Here is a 15,292-nt window from a genome sequence, read left to right as displayed (position 1 = left end):
ACTCAGGAATCGTACTGGGATCACATCCTGTCTTCATCCCTTGCAAGCCAATAAGGTACCACGCTAGGAGTCTTTTGGTCTTCTCATGAATTCTCAACAAAAGTCTGGGGTATAGGGCAAGGTGTCTCAAATAAGTAACTGTTAACTAGTTGCATCTAATTTTGCTTGGGTGGCTCTTTTAGTATTCTATCCTCACGGATTTTGTGTTGAGTCATGTAATATTAGGAGAGCATAATAAAACACATTTTCTTTCCTTTCCAAACGTGGTTGCTGGCCGGATGGTTGTACTCATAGTGTCTGTAGTTTCTAGTCTGGGAGAGACCCACCTGTTCAAAACCCTGTAACCGAAGAATTGCTTGCTGCCATTTCGAGTTTTGGCTCCTGATGCTCTCTTGCGAAACCCTGGTTATAATCCTAAATTTGAGAATGCTAGTTTCTGCAGCAAATTTAAAGTAGGGCAACCTCCTATAACTTGAGGATCAGACGCTTTGGATACTTCTCCTACCTAATTCAGAGAAACTCCCCTAGCGAATTCTAGGCTTTTGGCACACTCGTAGCTCTTTCAAGTTTTTATATCCATTTTTCAAATAAGGGATATCGACTGTTAAAAGTTCAATTTTTGAAATTTCTAGTGCAGATTGTTTCTAATTTAAAATAATAATAATAATGTCAGTTCGAAATATTGATCTCCTCCTATTGCTGGAAATAAGAGAGCAGATTCAAAATCTTCGTTAGGTTTCTGTTTTATAAAACAGTATAACTATAAACATAAAATACTAAATACTACAGTATTAAGGAGTTTTATTGCTTTATTAGTTTGTTTTATCATCCAAAATGGTTACTTTCCAAATTATTCTTCGGATTGGTTGTGTATTCCTGGTTTAGAAAATATTTACACAATATTCATTACCAGTGTTGCTCTCAGAAAAGTTGTTTTCGCAGAAAAGGAGTTTGGACCCAGGCTGGCGTAGCAACGGTTCACTCTTTACAAAGAAATTAACAAAATATATATTTTTCTTTAATTTTGCATGTTAATGTTTTAAATTTTATCGAGTTGCGTCAGGCCAATCAAAGTGCCCGTATGAAGTGAAGGCAGGGGCTCCGATGAATTTTAGTACACTTAATGATTTTTTGTTTTATTACATTAAGTGAGAAATGTCGAAATTCTGAATTAGAAGGATATTAATAAAAAAAGAGAGCTCTTCTGTATTCTGCAATTTTCTAGGTAGTTGCCGAAAAGTTTCTTTTGATCTTGGACAAAATGGATGTTAGGCCTTTATTTTTGCTTTTTTTTTTTTTTTTCTAGAAATGTTTAATTTTAATGGGTTTTGAGAAGAGCTAGGCTTTACGCTTCTTTCAACAGGGCAATTTTATCATTGTGAACTTTTATAACAATGAAGTCAACTACCTTTTTGGAAGAAATTTATTTATTTATGAAGTAGTAAAACTGTCCGGTAGTACAGTTGTATAAGGTTTTTATTTAAATATTTAAGTTGAGAGTAAACCTTGTAAGTGCCCACATCAGATATTTTCTTTGTGTACAGTAGTATCCAACAAATCTAGTTTGTGTAATAATTAAGAGTCGAAATTTAATTTCCGTAATATTTGCAGGAGACGTCATTCTCCACAGTGTATTCTTTGATGACCAGATTGGGAATGAGGCACTTATTGGTTGTGAATCAATCAAATGAGGTAAATATTACGAGTGATTAATTAAGTGATGGCTGTGCATTGAAACCTCAATTTTACTTCAGCAAGTTCACTTTTACTTTTAAAATAGTGTTATTCGCACAAGTCGATAAATTCCTTTATTTATTGTAGGCATATTTCCATTAAATACTGATTCAAAAAAATCAAAAACATTGAAAAATCAACTTTCTGAAAAAAAGTGGTAATTCCCGTGGTACGTTTTTCGTTTTTCTTCTAACATGATATTCTAACAATACATGTACCCCAAGACTGTTAAGACTTAGGACCGTACAATATATTGAACTCTAAAGGAGAGCTGCCCATTTCAAATAGCTGAAGTAAATTTAATAACATTTTCTTGAAACAATTTTTAAAATTAATGTTGATCAACAAAAATACCTTAAGTATTGGAAAAATGAGACTTTTTTTAAAAAAAAAGAAACTAGGAAGAAAGATAATGCGGTTAAATTTTCACTCAACAGCTACATTTGTGAAGAAAAATAACCCCATGCATTCTAACCATAATTCAGTAAACTAAAACTTGGACTAAGTTTGGATTAGATTCCTTGGGGAGTTGAAGTCTATTCCACGCGTTCCATAAACACTCTTGTGCACCTTTAAGTTGGAGCACCACTCCAGTTCTGTTTTTTTGAGCCTCTGTATAATGGTTGAGTTATCAGTATAGGGAAGAAGTTTTTGCTTCCCTAAAGTGCAGACCTTTCAGTCATACATGCCTTTCAAACTACTAGGACATACTCAATATGTGTAAGGCTGAAACTTTCTGTCAAACCTAACAGTGCTAACGTTGATAGGTCAAAGCATCACGTGGTCGAAGATCGTCTGGATGACCGCTTCGTTTAGGAGTAATGCCGTTGGGTAATGGACTGGTGAACTTAGGCAAGAGAAATAATGAACTAATAAAGAAAAATATGACTAATAATTAAGCTTTTTTCTTGTTATTGGTGTACGATTTCCTCCAATTACTACGACTATTTGTGCGTCTACGCTTTGTTGGGCTCTGGCATTATGCATTACCGCAACTTTTTAGGCCCTCTGAGGGTCTAAATTGACCTTAAAATCTAAACATCAATTCATAGTAATGTACGAAGTTATCAACTATTAAATATTTTCAAGTATTAATACGTAAACAAAACTCCTAATGAAGAAAATTGCTTGATCGAATGAATAGGCTTTTACTTTCAAAGGAAACAAGTAGTTTATTATAAAATAATCCTCTTTGTAGAACAATTAGATTTCAAGAAATGTAATTAATGAGGTAAGGAAATGTCGTGTGAGTGTTCTGGTCAGGTTTTTTCCTGAAAAATTATCTAAATGCCGGTGAACCTTTATTTGGTTTTGCCTTTGGTTATTCTGACAAACAAAAGAGAATATCACCTGAAACTCTTGATAAGAAGTAGATAATAATTGAAAGAAATGTTGCTTAGACAGTTGGATGAGATCATCAGAAAGAGCAACTCGACACAATGCCAATGGAATTTATGTCTATTGGAGAAGGTTTTTTAATTTCAATTGACTATTGGCTAAGTTATATGATCTCAAAAACCATCAACAAACCGAATAGTCCTTGTGCATTGTAATCTAATTGAAGTGTTATTTTACTGCATAGGTTGTAGGCGTAGTAACAAGGAAAGACATTGCTGTTTTCAAATCTGAAATTACTTGTTGCTCTGTTGCAACTAAAGTGGTTCCATTTGTTCCATGAGTGAAGACAATACACCATGTGATAGATGAGACTTAAGCCTTAATAAAATAAATAGATTGTCTAAAAATAATATACTATTTATTTAAAATAAATTAAAAATGATTCGAAAGCACAAGGTGGGGGCTAAAGAAGTAAGCTGTAAGAAGTAAACTGATTTAAGGTTTATTAATTTAGGATATGTGTCAATTTTAGCTAATGTATTGTCTTCGGTATAGTGGCTATTGCTCATCAGTTTCTTGCACTCATTCTTTCTGAATTCGCTTAGTATTTAGCTAATTTTTTGTTTGTTTTTGGGTATTTCCTCATAAACCTCTTTGGTTATATCCGTGAGTTTTCTTTAGTTTTTGCCTCTATTGTCAAGAATCTCACTGTTTACTAATTGGCTACTATTTCTTAAGTGCTTTGTATGTAATTAACAATGTAGTTCTAACATATTTGTGTTTATAATTCAATTAAAAATACTGGAAATGTGATCATATTAATTAATTCGAACGGATTAATTTTTCAGCCAATTTTTAGTACTGTTACTTACTAATACTTTCAAAGGAAACAAGTACAATATTATAAAGTAATATTCTTTGTAGAACAAATAGGTTTCAAGAAATGTAATTACGGTTTAATTATCTTTGCTAAATTCTTTGCAATTTTCAAAATAATAATAATAATATTTATTAGGGAAGGGATTAGCTATGAGGTTAGCATACTGGACTCCCACGCGGAGGTCCCGGGTTCGAATCCAGCAGCTGACCCTTAGATTTTCTCTTCCTAGGAGCTTCTTACAGCTCACTGTCCGGTGATGGACAGTGTTGTCTGTAACGAGAGAACACTGTCCGGAGGCCGGCAGTGCACTGGAAAAAGCTCCGGGCGCTAATGACCTCAGCTGTTGATGCGCAAAAAAAAAAAAAAAAAAAAAATTGTAAAATTTTTTTACAAACATGTACTTTATATACATAGCAATGGCGTCAGCCGTCTGCTGGTGTTTCTATGGAAACTTTCAATACATTATTTTGAAATTATTTTTTCAAAATAAATAAATGTTTTTTAAAATCATTTATTTAGTTACAATCAACGAGTTGGGTTATAAGCAACATGGGAGAAGTTACCCAGCGGTAACACTTCAATAACATTCTAAATTCTACTGACTCTCTTCATCAGAGAGGAGATCGCGAGGCCACTGCCTTTTAAGACGTCTGGAAGTGCTGTCTGGAAATGTTCTGGAAGATAGATGTTGTATGAATGGATTGTGATGTGATTGAATGTTAAGATGGAAGTTTCTGTAACCTGTTTTTACAACTTGGGTGACGAAAGAAAAGTTTGATTGGTAACGTAGAAAGGAGCGTTTACTATAGAGCGAAGAATTTTAGACTTTAAGGACTGGATCCTTTGCAGATTTGAGCGTTTGGTTGAACCCCACAGTTCGATGCCATAAGCCCAGACTGCCTTTAATGTACTTTCTTTTTTTTTTTGGCATTAGCTGTTAAGCCTTAGCCATTTAATATTTTTACATATACAAGTCGTTTGTTGTCCAGAGTGAGTTTTGGTCCGTTGTCGAGTAGTCTTTTCAGTTGACGGAAGCGTCTGTTGAGTCCTGTCCTCTTAAGTAGATTATGAGGGTTCCATGTAAGTCTTCTGTCAAGGTAAAGCCCAAGGATGTGAACTACGTTGACTACTGGTAAATAAATAAAAATAAATCCGATATAAGAATGAAGAGACATCAAATAAATAATTAACACTAGAAAAAAATGAATAAAGCATAATGCAAGCAATGCAGGAGAAAGCAGTTATAAAAGAAAAAATTAAATAAAAAGGAAAGTTAACAAGAGTTAATAATCCAATATCTAGCCTTCCAAGTAAGGCGGAATATTTGATCAAAGCGTGAGGATGTTAGTCTGATAAAAATGTAATTATTTCGGCACTGGAGAAAACGCATTTATTAGAATAAAGTAAGCGAAATACTTCCAAAAGTGAGCATTCTACTTGGAAATGTCACAAAACTGGGTTGTGGGATTGTTAAGTTAAGATTGTAGCTGCTCCGAATTTCTCTTTTCTTAAGCTCTTTCCTTAATAATCTCTTTTCTTAGGCGACCTGTATTCCAGAAGAAAAAGAATCTTCAGGCAGTACATGAGTTAGAGATGAAGTGTGAAACACTAAAGTGGTTCTACAGCTGATTTTATTGCCAACATCTAATTAGAAGAGGATGATGGTAAGGGGAATAATTTCCTGATGAACAATCTCTGAGATTTTTCTTACATCCTTTCGACTGGAAACCCAATTTTTTAAATATTCCTAGATATTTATTCTACTTGAGTATCAGCGATCCCATTAGATTTTGGTTAATATGAAATTATGACACATAAATCAATTTTATGTAAGCCTAATAGAAACTGAAATGCAATCCATCGTCCGATTTCATTTTTTCGGGTATTCCTGAAGTATAAAGTAATTAGTTTGTTCGCTACTTCTATTTCTCGCCTTGTTTTAACGTTAAATACTTAGCAAATTTGGAAACAAATCTATTTTTACCGTTAAGAATTTATTTCAGTCTATTGTTATGATGTCCAGGTGAATGATCTCCAGAAGTTGAGTGGATAAAATTAGGCTTAAATGGTATCGTGTCATATTATGTTGTAGTGTAAGTTAGAAAGGGAACTGTAAGGAACCAGCAACAAAATTTAGGTAAATAGGTTGCTAAGCGATATTTGCGTTTATGCTGAGTATGTCAGGTAAGGTTATTATAGATCTAATCCGATGTGAAAAATAGTCAAAAGGAAGGGGGGCGGACAAAGACGCAATTAAACTTAAGGCTGGAATAGTGGGGGACGCCACCAGTCTTCAGAACACTTTGCAAATTAACCATAAACTTTATTCACAATTAAAATGTCTCCGAGGAGATACAGACAAAATATATACAACTAGTGAAATAATAATAGATCTGAACACCACAGTGTATGTGACCCTTATACTCTTTGGTGCGGAATACGCACTACTTTCAATGAATAAGTATTGGTACAAAACAATATACAACGGGGAAATTAATTAGACTAATTATTTGTACAAGGCACAATATATCAGGGAAGACTTAATTGCAATAATTATTGTACAAGGCGACATACAACAGGGAAAATAATTAGACTAATTATTTGTACAAGGCACAATATATCAGGGAAGACTTAATTGTAATAATTATTATACAAGGCAAGATACAACAGGGAAAACTTAGAACAATTGGTTGTACTAGGCAACATACAACGGGGAAGTTAATTAGAATAGTTATTTGTCCAAGACAATATACGTATATCAGGGAGGAATTAATTGTAATAATTATTGTACTTATGTGAGTCTCTATCCTTAAAGTCCAAAGGTTTGAGCTCATTAAATAATAAACTAAGACACAGTTTTCTTAGAACCTTGTGAACACAAACCACAGTTTTAATAATAATACGCACAACAAGAAAAAGCTGATGCTAACATGGCCGACATTCTTCTTCACAGTGACGCTTGGCTTGCATCCTACTAGGACCTCCCCTCTCTCTCCTTGCTCACCCAATTCCGCCAACTGACTAAAGGGAAAAACAAGTCTGGGGGGCCGCTACTCTTGGGGAATCAAACATCCTCCCCCGCAGTGGACTCGCAGAGATCCACTTACTGAGTTGGCAGGGGGCAAAGCTTCCGGACAGGCCGGCTGATCAGTCCTGAAGTTGTCCTGACCTCGGCCACCCTGGCCACGTTGTCTCGGCCATGGTGAAGCTGGACGATTCGGCCTATGGACCACTGCAGTGGAGGAAGGTTGTCGTCCATGATCATGACTATTTGTCCCACTGCCGCGGGGAAGGAGGGCGAATGCCATTTGAGCATGGCTTGCTGCTCGAGGAGGTACTCCTTGTGCCATCTTTTCCAAAACTGTCCAACAGTGAGCTGTGCCATTGCCCACTTCGATTTGAGTGCAGTGCGAGGAGTTAAAGAGCCATCGGGAGGTAGTGCAGTCATAGGTCGCATAATCAGAAAGTGACCTGGAGTCAGGACTTGCAGATCATCTGGCGAGGACGAGACGGCGGTGAGAGGTCTGGAATTTAGTATGGCTTCAATTTGACAAATGATTGTGAGGAAACACTCCATGGTGGGCTCTTGAGTGCCTAACGTGACCTTCAGTAATCTTTTAGTAGATTTAACGGCTGCTTCCCAGAGACCTCCGAAGTGTGGTGCTCGAGGGGGGATGAAATGCCACTCGATACTTCTTTTGTTGGATTCTCTTAGGATGGCCTCCTGAGACTTGGCGTCATTTAGTAGTGCAGATACCTCCTTGAGTCTTCTTTTGGCTCCGACGAAGTTAGTGCCGTTATCCGACCAAATGTGACTCGGCACACCCCTCCTGGCAACGAAGCGGTTCAGGGCAGCTAAAAATGCCTGTGTTGTGAGGTCTGTGACTAGTTCCAGGTGTATGGCCTTGGTGGAAAAACAGACGAAAATGGCGAGGTAAGACAGGAGGACTTTGGCTGAACACAGGGAAGCAATTTTCACGTTGAAGGGGCCTGCGTAGTCTATGCCAGTGGTGGTGAAGGGTGATGAAGCGCTGGCTCTTCCTTCGGGCAGTTGACCCATGAGTGGGTTGAAGGGTGTTGGCTTGACACTGAAACACTTGTTACAGGCTCCCAATTGTCGGCGGACAACATTCTTACCATTAACAATCCAATATCGACTTCTCAAAAACGCATGAGTGGCAGTGGGGCCTACGTGGAGGTTGGATATGTGGGCATCTTGTATGACCAGGGCCGTGAAGGGGTGTTGCGAAGGCAACAAGGCAGGGTGCTTTTGATATTCGGGGACATCGGCCAGTCTGAGTCTCCCTCCAACTCGCAACACTCCATCAGTGTGCAGAAATAGGCCTAAGGTTTTAACGAGGCGTAGTCTAGGCCGGGGGGACTGAGCATCCTCAATTTCCTCGGAAAGCGAGTGCTGTTGGGCTCGGACTATTAGAACTCGCAGGGCTTCGTTACGTTCCTTTACATTCAATGGACCTGACATACGATGTACTGGATTTCTAGTATTGTGGGCGAATCGCAGGCACCAGGCCACTACATTCTGCAGAGTGTACAGACTGGAAAATTTAGTCTCTAATTCCTCAGGGCAGGGCATTACACTTGACACATTAAGGGCCTGGGAGCGAATTTCTGCTCCTACGACAGGGTCAGACAAAGCGGCACTTACTTGCCCAAGGGGCCATGACTCGTGGTTTGATTTCAACCAAGGGGGACCTTCCCACCATAACTGGTGACTCACTAATTCTTGAGGACGTACTCCACGTGAGGCACAGTCAGCGGGGTTTTGTGAGGAGGAGATGTGGAACCATTGCGAGGCGGGTACTTTTTCTAAGATAGTGGCTACTCTATTTCCCACGAACACCTTCCAATGCGGAGGTGGCGTTGCTGTAATCCAGGCCAGGGCAATGGTAGAATCCGAAAAGGCTAGGATGATCTGAGTGGTTATCCGAGGGAAAAGTAATCTGACCTTATTAATCGTAAGGGCAAGTAGGTGGGCCGCACAAAGCTCCAGACGAGGGAGCGTGACCGGTTTCATGGGGGCCATTCTGGCTTTAGACATGACCAGGCTAATGACAGTGTCCTCAGACTGGGACACAAGGTAAACCACGGCCGCATAGGCTCGCTCAGACGCGTCAGCAAAACCCACTAAATAACACTTAGGATTGGGTAGAGACAAAAATCTAGGGATGTGAATTTTAGACAGGTCAGGCAGGGAGACAGCGAACTGAGCCCATTCCTGGACAATTGATGAGGGCAGGGGATCATCCCAATCAAAGGAGGCTTGACAGACTATTCTAAATATTGCACGAGCGAAAACTGTTACGGGGATCAGCCATCCCAAGGGGTCAAAAACTTTTGCAATCTGACTGGCTAATTGTCTTTTAGTTTGAACATTAGGAACGGAACGGATTAGAAAGTGGAAGTAATCTTGAGCAGGGTTCCAACAAAGTCCGAGGATTTTCAATTGTGACTCCTCATCGTTTTCTAAACAGACTGAGGACATGGCTGGAAGCAGATATTCAGAGGGTATTTTATTTAATAATTGCGGATGATTTGAGGCCCACTTTCTGAGTTCAATTTGAGCCTGACTCAATAATTGGATTAACTGATCTCTGGATTGCAATGCCACTTCTAGAGTAGGGCCTCCTCCAGAAATGTCATCCACATAGGTACGGTCGCGGAGTATCTCAGAGGCCAGGGGAAAGGAAGCCTGAGAGGTCAGAGCTAATTCTTGAAGGACGCGACATGCTAAGTAGGGAGCTGACGTGGTTCCATAGGTCACAGTGCACAAACGGTACTCCTACACTGGTTGGCTCGTGTCAAATCGCCACAGTATGCGTAACAAATCCCTATCTTCCGGGGGGTGTTGTATCTGTCTAAACATTTGGCGAATGTCGGCCGTAAAGACCCATTTGTCCACTCTAAATCTGGTAACCACCTTCCAGATATCGAGCTGTAAACGGGGTCCAGGGAGCAAGAGCTCATTGAGGGAGATGCCTGAAGAGGACTTCTGGGAAGCGTTAAATACTACACGAATCTTTTCCGGGGGGTCGTCTAGACGGTGTACCGCATGATGGGGAATATAATAGACAATTTGACCTGACTTGAGAGGAGGGGCCAGTTCCATATGATTCGAATCTAAGTAGTCTTTCATAAACTCCACATAGGGAGCACGGAGATGTGGGGACTTGGCATGACGGGATTCAGTTTGTAAGAGACGCCTTAAAGCAATCTTTCTGGATTCACCGAGGCAACACGGACTGGTTTTAAATGGCAGTGCTACTGAAAAACGACCATCAGGAAGTCGGAAATGTGACTTCGAGAAGCACTCTTCAGCCTTCAATTCGTCCGGGGTGAGAGGCGAAACCTCCGACACTTCCTCCAAGGCAAACATCCTTTCCATCAGGCGAGACAAGACTAGGTCAGGGGGGTGTGATATAGATTGGGGGGTTTTACCCGAGCCGAGTCGGAGTACCGTGGGTTAGGCAGGAATTGCCGGCATATGAGTGACTAGAGAGGGACGAACAGGTGAATCAGAACCTTCGAAGAGAGCAACCCCGGCAGAAGTTATGGTGGGAGGAAGAGTTTCAGGAAGGAAGGTATTACAAGTTTGCAGCGGACGCCGCGTTCTAATCAGACGTTGAGGTTTCGGGGGCGGAAGTTGGATAGCCAAAGTTGGAGGAGTGGGCTGCTGAGTGATGACTTCCTCTTGGGGAGTAGACCTGACTTGAGCGGAGGACACAGACAAACTAGGGGGGCCTGACTGTTCCGACTGCACGGGGAGTTCAGGGTTATTGCAAGCAATCTGTTCCGACTCGGACCGGTACAAAAGGGTTTCGGCCGAAGGCTTGTTTTCTGGGCTAGACTGGTTAGCAGGTGCCGGTAGTTGACCATATTTATGCTTGAACAAAATTTTATAATAGGTCCGATATAACTTGGAGTTGGACCTGCTGTCCTTGACAGAAGCGTGAAAACAAACCCGCCTCGAGGGGAAGCTTCTCAAGGGGCCAGACATAATCCAGCCAAGAGTTGTTAGTCGGGCGTTGGGGGAACCATTTTGTGCCCGGATTATTTGACTAAGGTCGATGGCGTCAAAAACCGAGGCTGAAAATACTACGTCTACAGGACTCGGTTCGTTAAAGGTTGGGTCGGCTAACTGTTTATCCGCTAAATGCTGCCAATCCTTAACAGGGAAATAAGAGGACGGTGCATCTGGGACAGTCTTGGTGACTATGCGGAAGGGGACTTTGATTTGGGAAAATGGGGGACATTGCCTTAAATTGGTAGAAACTTGACCTACGACTTGGGTGGCGATGTTGCCTCCTATCCCTCGAATCCCACCTGACATAGGGTTGTAGTTCAATTTACTTTCTTTGGCGAATTTCTTGGACATCAAATTTATCTCACTGCCTGAATCCAGCAGGGCACGAGCGCGATACCACTGGCCATCTCCTCCAAGGAGATACACCAGGGCAGTGGGGGAAACTGACATATCGGACGGAAAAGACTTTACTATGGACTGACGTGGGACATTTGCCGAGTGACACAAACGGCAGCGTCTGCGACGGCAGAACGCAAAGGTGGGCAAGGGAGGGGTATCGCGCCTGCCAAGAACCTATAATTCCGGCGGGGGAGGGGGTGCTGGATGTCGTCCAAAATACGTTACAGGATGTACGGGGGGCAGTTCGTCGGACGAGGAAGACGACGAGGGTCGAGACTCAGAGTCCCTAACCCTGCCTAGAGGCAGATGAGGCTCAAAGGAGCTGGGAGGAAGAAGGGAGCGTCTTGGGAAGGGAGGCGGGGATTCAGGTAAGTCCTGGGAGCGTACCCTTTTGGGAGGAGATTTGGGCCTCGAGGGTCGAGAGGTTCGCAGGGACATCAATGGAGGAATTCCAGGGGCACTAGCTCTTCTCTGACTAAGGCTGGCAGATGGTGGAGGGGGGTGCAAGGAGGTATGATGCTCTCCATGACACTTCGCGCACCCGACCTGGCAAGGACATCGGGATACTGGGTGATAGATGGAAAGACAATTGGTACATAGGTTCTTTTCCGTAACCAAATCCCACTTGTCACTCACTGACAAGTTAACGTAGTGAGCGCATTTAGACAGGCGATGTGGATCCCCACAGAGGTAGCACTGAATGGAGGAAGAGGTTGAGGAAGTTGGGGCACGAGGAGTAGAAGGGATAGGCTGTGGCCCTGGAGGAGGTGAAGATGATGAAGGTCTCCGTGGTGGACGAGGTACAAAATGGACTGATTTGGGTGAGTACGGTTTAACCTGACTGGGCGAGGGGATGGAAGCTGGTTGATGAGAAGGAGGCGTGGGACTAGGGCTGGGACTAGCCTGGACAGGAGGAGGGGGGTCCTCCTTGGCGACAATGTAGAAGAGAGTCGGTCCCCTTGGTCCTTTAGGAAATCCAACACTTGAGAACTGCAAGGCAGCTCGTCAAAGGATCTTAGGTACTTCTTCCTAAATTCCTCTTGTAGACCGGGGGCCAAATTGGACAATGTAATGTGGCAAAGGAGAAAATCGAGAGGGTGAGGGATGGAACACTGGCCCAGTAAAATTTGTCTGCTTGACAGCCAGGCGATGCACGCTTCTATGCTGGGCTGAGGCTCTGGGAAGTGAAGGAAGTTGTCCACCATAGCGCTGGCGACCCTCAACCTTCCCTCATATCGGGCGTCCAGAGTCTCCCAGGCATAGAGGTATCCTTCCTCAGTGGAGGTGGCATTCTGGACGATGGACAAGGGGGGCCTTTCAAGCATGATCGAAGAGCCTGAAGCCGCTTGGCTGCAGGGAGGGCTAGTCTATGAATCTCAGACTGAAAATTCCGTTTGAAATCCCCATACGTCAACACATCCCCCTCAAACACCGGAATCTTAGGGATGATGAGCTCCTGCAGCTGCCTTCTGGCGAGCTCCACAACGGACTCATCCACTACGCCAGTGTGGGAAGAGACAGACACCGGGGCAGGCTTAATGGAAGGAGGGGGGGTAGCCAAAATCGGCAAGACAATAGAAAGGTGGGCGAGTTCAGCCTGTTCGTGGCTTTGAGACAGCGCCAAGGCAAGAGGGGCACTGTAGTCCGATGCCAAAGGCCGCAGCCATTCCCAAGCCTCTTTATCCACTGTCTGGGACAGAGACCTAAAAATGGTGGAGAGCTGCTCAGGGGACTCTGGGTCCAACAATTGAACGTTTCGAGTCCATTGATCCAGCCTGGCAGTGAGGTGGCGGCATCTAATGACATTCAGATCCCCACTGGCCTCAGACTGGATGGACGATCGCGGAGTTTCCTCCTGCGAAGGGGGAATGGGAACTGGCGAACGGGGAGGGGTAGTCTTCTCGGTGAATTCTTCCATGTTGTACAGGAAGGCTAGACAAGCAGGTTGTGCTGGCGAGAAAAAGAGTTATGTACAATTGTCAAAATAATAGCACAATACAAAAAATATAGACAAAATAACTAAAATAGACTAAGTCACTTGGTAGCTAATGCCAGTAGTACATATAGAAAACACAAAATGAAAAAATACAGTTAATTAGGTATACTAATATAAGAAACAAAGCTGAAATAATAGTGTACGCAAGGCGTTTAAGTTTTATAATTAAACAATAGGTGATATGAAGGAATATATAAATATATACAAACAAATATAACAAACAAAAAAATTAAGGCTATAGTAGGCCAACCATTTACCTTACAATTAATGCCAACGCGTCGTATGAACAAAATATCATCAATCATATAAGTAAATTATTTCAACAAAAGGCGAAATTATTTACGAGAAAAAACAATAGTGTTCTGAAGACTGTTTCCCGGGTTTCGGCACCATGAAAAATAGTCAAAAGGAAGGGGGCGGACAAAGACGCAATTAAACTTAAGGCTGGAATAGTGGGGGACGCCACCAGTCTTCAGAACACTTTGCAAATTAACCATAAACTTTATTCACAATTAAAATGTCTTCGAGGAGATACAGACAAAATATATACAACTAGTGAAATAATAATAGATCTGAACACCAGTGTATGTGACCCTTATACTCTTTGGTGCGGAATACGCACTACTCTCAATGAATAAGTATTGGTACAAAACAATATACAACGGGGAAATTAATTAGACTAATTATTTGTACAAGGCACAATATATCAGGGAAGACTTAATTGCAATAATTATTGTACAAGGCGACATACAACAGGGAAATTAATTAGACTAATTATTTGTACAAGGCACAATATATCAGGGAAGACTTAATTGTAATAATTATTATACAAGGCAAGATACAACAGGGAAAACTTAGAACAATTGGTTGTACTAGGCAACATACAACGGGGAAGTTAATTAGAATAGTTATTTGTCCAAGACAATATACGTATATCAGGGAGAATTAATTGTAATAATTATTGTACTTATGTGAGTCACTATCCTTAAAGTCCAAAGGTTTGAGCTCATTAAATAATAAACTAAGACACAGTTTTCTTAGAACCTTGTGAACACAAACCACAGTTTTAATAATACTACGCACAACAAGAAAAAGCTGATGCTAACATGGCCGACATTCTTCTTCACAGTGACGCATGGCTTGCATCCTACTAGGACCTCCCCTCTCTCTCCTTGCTCACCCAATTCCGCCAACTGACTAAAGGGAAAAACAAGTCTGGGGGGCCGCTACTCTTGGGGAATCAAACACGATGGTTTCGTATAATAATCAGCTAGATTTGACCCAGGGGTCATATCAGAATGGATTTGTTTGATAAATAAATTAATGAGGAATCAAATTAAGAGTCTCCAAAAATATTAAGATCAATATGAGTATTAATTACGTAGCCAGTATTAAATTTGAATGATGCGAGTCCATCCATATTATTAACAAAAGGTGTGAGAGGTTTACATAAATTAAAATAATTGTTTGATTTTAAGGAGGTAGAAAAAGACAGTTCCTAAGACCCCTGAAGTATTCTTAAAAAGAAGTCCACCTAATAGAGTTGAAGCTGAACAAAGGGTTACTTGGAGGTCTTGAAGGAAGAATTATTAATGAACTGTAAAAAACTGGAGATAATAAGTTGATAGAACAATTATGTAAACTGTTCAAAGCTGTCTAAATACTGAAATTATCCCAGAAAAATGGCTTAAAGGAAATGTAATTTTGCTATTTAAAAACGGGGAAAGAAAATTCTATAAATTTCCAAATTATTTATGGCAATAACTACTAATTTCGAAAAGATGTTCAATCGAAAACTAGAGGAAATACTCGAAACTTAAAGCTCTTTAGAAATATTTTTATTCATATTTTTGAAAAAGGAAGACTTATTTAAATTTGAAATGAGGAACGAAAGATATAGAAG

At 41.1% G+C, this 15,292-nt stretch overlaps 1 protein-coding gene across 20 annotated transcripts in view; it reads left to right on the top strand.

Annotated features, from left to right (window-relative positions):
* Positions 1-15,292, top strand: part of LOC141449341 (chloride channel protein A-like) — a 134,267-nt gene that overhangs the window by 41,285 nt on the left and 77,690 nt on the right. For all 20 annotated transcript variants that reach the window (XM_074118658.1, XM_074118662.1, XM_074118669.1 and 17 more), the window contains one exon: positions 1,612-1,692. In XM_074118658.1, coding sequence (XP_073974759.1) covers positions 1,612-1,692 — 81 coding nt within the window. The remainder of the gene's footprint in view (positions 1-1,611; positions 1,693-15,292) is intronic.

This window comes from Rhodnius prolixus, unplaced genomic scaffold (genome assembly GCF_049639745.1).
Source record: "Rhodnius prolixus isolate KJV_2025 unplaced genomic scaffold, Rpr scaffold_2, whole genome shotgun sequence".
NCBI lineage: Eukaryota > Metazoa > Arthropoda > Insecta > Hemiptera > Reduviidae > Rhodnius > Rhodnius prolixus.
This window is presented reverse-complemented; position numbering and strand designations above follow the sequence as displayed.